The 4260-nt window shown below is 39.2% G+C and overlaps 1 protein-coding gene across 1 annotated transcript in view; it reads left to right on the top strand.

Annotated features, from left to right (window-relative positions):
- MACROD2 (MACRO domain containing 2) overlaps positions 1-4260 on the top strand; it is a gene marked incomplete at its 5' end in the record, with an annotated part of 80333 nt that overhangs the window by 34661 nt on the left and 41412 nt on the right. The window contains one exon of the mRNA XM_010287163.1: positions 3257-3325. Coding sequence (XP_010285465.1) covers positions 3257-3325 — 69 coding nt within the window. The remainder of the gene's footprint in view (positions 1-3256; positions 3326-4260) is intronic.

The following is a 4260-nucleotide window of genomic DNA, read 5'->3' as shown; positions in this document are numbered from 1 at the left end:
GGAATGCAGACTTCCCTCCTTAACTTAGCAGCTCTACATTCTCCCTTTAAGGTGGACTACTTGGAGGACTACTATCCTCAAACTAGTAAGAAATAATTTTCCCTCTGTCTGCAACAGAGCAGCCCGCTGCATAGACTAGAAATGGGGGGAAATGAAATATGGAGGAGGAGGAAGCCGGCTTCTTCTGATTAAAACTGTACTTCTGAAGATTTTGAAGGGTATTTTCAAGTTTTAATAAATTGTCTACGCAAGTCTCAGGGGTTATGAAGATTTAAATCCATACAGAAAGATATTGCCTATACTGCGAACGCATGTCAGAGTTCACGAGCAGTGGGTTTTGCAGATGGCGTGCCTATAAATTATAGTGAGTTCAGTATTTTAAAATACAATGTCACGCTGTGCTCACAGTAGATTTTCTATTATTTTTTTTCTGTTTATGGTTGTATTTTTAATCCTACCCAACGCTGTTCAATGCAAAAGACAACTAGAATTAATCAGTTATCAGAAGAGCTGAAGCAACAATCAAAATGTCTGTAAACCCCCTTATTTCCTAAGGATTTCTTTTAGTGCAGTATTACATGTAACACAATGCTTTCTCGTTTGGTTGGTTTTTTCTCATTGTCGGGCAGGATGTTGCCTTCACATACTTCATTCAGAGAGCATGAAGCAGTTGTCTTCAGAACTTTTTTTTTTTTCTATTTATTACATCAGATTCGAAGATTGTTTTCAATATGTGGAAGATTGAGCTGAAGGTCAGCCAGTAAATGCAACAAAAAAATTTAGAAGGCCTAGATTCTTGACTTACCTGGTTTGCTTACTGCATTTTGGCTGCTTCCAGATCAGGAATTAATTTGATGAGGGTCCTTCCTTTTGTCCTACTCACTGGGCACTGTGTACGTGGAAGTGTAGCGTGTCTCCCTGCACTCCACGGGTCAGTCTTCTGCAACTAGGTGTTAACAGCTGATGCTGACCGCAAGTGCTTGAAGTCCTTCTGCATTTCATGTCCTCTTTATCACCACTTCTTTATGTTCTCGCCTGGGGCAAGCAGTGGGAGGTGAAGCCATAGGCACACAGTATTACAGAATAAAAAAGATTCCCATGGACCTCGGCAAACTTTGGACCTAGGCTCTTCATCCTCCCCAAGATAAGCATGCAGCGGTATTTTGTAAGTGTCGGAGGACAACCATGTTTCCTTGCCTGGGGTTTTTCACATTTATGCTAGTCGTATTTTAGGCAAACGAAGGGGACTAGGGAGAAGGGAGGAATGAGTTGCTCTGAATCTAGCCTCTGTTTTGAATCTCTGACTAGGCAGGGGCATACCTTTGCCCAAGCAATATTGAGCTTTTAGCCATAGCAAGTACTGCTTGGCTGCTAGCTTGCCGAAGAGCTGGTACTGCCAGGAGCTCCTAGCTCCAGCTGCAGAGGTTCCTGTTAAAGCCAGCTATACTGCTGTGTACAGATGCCAAATACAGCCCCTTGTGCTTGTCAGCTATATTTACTCTGATGGGGTGCATAGTTCCTCGGTATTTTGATTTGCAAAACAGTTCGATTGAATGAGATATATTTAATTTTTCCCAAGAGGATTAAGGAATACGTACCTCTCTAAATTATTGCTTTGCTACTGGAGGTGTCTTAAATGCATTGTGTTTTTCCCCAAACCGTCATTATGACTTGTTACGTTACAAGCTGTCAGAGCCGGTTTGTCAGAGCTGTGATGTACATTCTTTCGCTATCTTGTGTTGCTAGTCATGTTTTGTTACTCTCATGAAGAGCGCTCAGGAAAAGATACAGACATTTTAGGTCCCAGATCCAGAAAATGTCATACTTCAGGAACGTGTTTTAGATACATGCCTACAGACAGCGTTGTGCCTGCGCGTAGTCCATGAATCAGCTCCTCGGCCACAGGCACAGGGTGTTACAGGAAAAAAAAGTATTTGGCTTAACGTTTATGCCTACTGGTTCACGTAGTAACAAGATCAGAGGTGTACAATCAGCTTGAGTTCGTTACATTCAGCTAAAGAGTTGCTGCTGCTTTTCACTCATTGTGGAGACGAAACTTTATCAGGAGCTTTTAGATTGCTGCTTCTGTGCCCTTTCTTGGCAGTAGGCAATGACCTGATTTTCTAAGATACGCAGTTGTATGCCTAAAACATTTCTAGTCGCTATGAATGGTCACTGTAAGGAGCAATCCCATTAAAAAGTAAAGTTCTTATTTGTATTTTCTAAACTAAAAGGCATAACCATCACCTGAGTGTGGCAAATCATGCATCTTATACTTTGATATTGTGAAACAAAACGTAGGAGAAAAAATAGATGCTGTATTCTTACCCAGGCCATTACGTAAAGATTTATATATTCTTATGATACAGTAGTGAAAAAGCCAGTTATAGTGTCCGAAGACTAGCCTGATTTTTTTCAGCTATTACTGTGTGGTTTTTTTAAAGTCTGGCCTCCAGTCTATCATCAGTGAACTTCACAGCTAGCACGTGGGAAAACAAAATGGCAGGTGGTTCAGGCTTCTTGTTTCAAGCTAGTTAAAAATACCTAACGACTATATTAGGAAAAAAATTTGTCAGAATCATCAGAGGCAGGTCTTCTGAAAGAAATGAAAGTCTAGAAATGAAATCAAAGGCTTATAGAAGTTTTAGAGCTCTAAAAGTTGCTAAGAAAAAGCAACAGGGAAAGTTAAAAAATTCTATTAAATTCAGATGCTAGTTTTATCTATTAACTACAACCATTTTACCTGCATCCTCTACCATTAAAAAACTCCCAAGCTGCAGATTTTCAGGGACTTGCTAAATTTCAGGCCTGATTTACGAAAGCTTCTATTTTCAGGAAAGCATTTGCATGTAATCATTTTGATTCCAATGGGATTCATGGACATGATTAAACTTAAGAATGGCTTAATTGTTTTTTTTCTCAAAATAGATGGATTAAATGAAAAAAGGAATCTCAAAGCAAATAGCAAAACCAGCCTACTTGTGAAAATGATAGCTGTTCCTCTCTCTGTATTATGAGAAATTGAAATATAGACTTGTTCTGGCAGTATTGTAATGTAAGTTTACCCCTGGCTTAGGGAAGACAATCAGACCTGTAATGGCCGGTGAATGCAATGTGAATGGATGGAAGCCCAGTAAATCAAATTCAGGTCTAGTATCTTGCCTCAATAAGGCATGACGCTTTTTTTTTCAGTAAAGCGGTTCATCAGTTTGCTGTCTAATGAATAACTTCTCTTTCATTTCCTTGGCTCTTATAGATGAGACAAAACCTTCAGCTGTAGCTAGCCTATCATCATCAGAAGAAACAGAGCTGAGTGAGGATAAATGTACAGATTGTAAATTGTGTTTCAAAATATCCAGTCCCAAGAGGACGTTTCGTAAACCCTTATTTTCCTTTGTCTGGAAATTGCCAAGATCACAGTTAAACAATGCAGAAATAGGTAAATGCTCCGATTTTCATTTACAAAAGTCTTTGTAATGAAGTACTTGGCACCAGCTGTTGTGCTGGTAGGAGAGATGCTGTGAATTCCTAAGTCCCCTTGTTATAGAGGTAATACTAAAGTATCATACCTGACATATCAGAAATAAGCCCAAAGCTTGGGCTCGCTGGGACGACTCACTGGCGTAAAGTTAAGCTTGCACGTCTATTTTCGCAATATTAGCTCCCTATTAGCTCCTCTCCTGATGGGGAAAAAAGAAAAACACAATAGCTATAAACACATCAAGAGGAGACAGGAGGAGATGAAGTCATAATTGAGAGGGAGAAAGTAATGTTTATCTTGTACAGACTGTGCTGGGCACTCAGATCATTTAGTTTGTGATAAATATTTAAAAGTGTCACGGGGCCAAATGACAGGGAGTTTAGGAAACAAGAAAGAGAGATGATCTAATTTAAATGTTTCAAGCTGAGATTATTCCTGTGGAGTTGTTGGTTTACAGATAGGAACCAGTGCACAGACGTGCTGTTTTTGGTACTCTTATGATATCACACTATTAATTGCTTGTGCCGGTCTATGGTTTTTGGCATTTTTGTGGGGGTACGTCAGGAAAAAGCCTGGGTGATTTATAAAATGTTCGCTACTGGTAATTCAAAACAGGAGTTTTGCTATCTATAATAAATACGGTCCATCAGTACAGCTTTCAAGAAAGACTAATAGAAAATTTTAATGCATTTTTCTGAGATAACATAGTTATCAACATCCATTAACTTATTTATTTTAAAGGATTTAATGTTTAATTCAGCATCACTGCTTGACGCTCT

This window comes from Phaethon lepturus, unplaced genomic scaffold (genome assembly GCF_000687285.1).
Source record: "Phaethon lepturus isolate BGI_N335 unplaced genomic scaffold, ASM68728v1 scaffold2145, whole genome shotgun sequence".
NCBI lineage: Eukaryota > Metazoa > Chordata > Aves > Phaethontiformes > Phaethontidae > Phaethon > Phaethon lepturus.
Note: the sequence above shows the minus strand (reverse complement) of the source record. Positions and strands in the feature narration are given on the sequence as shown.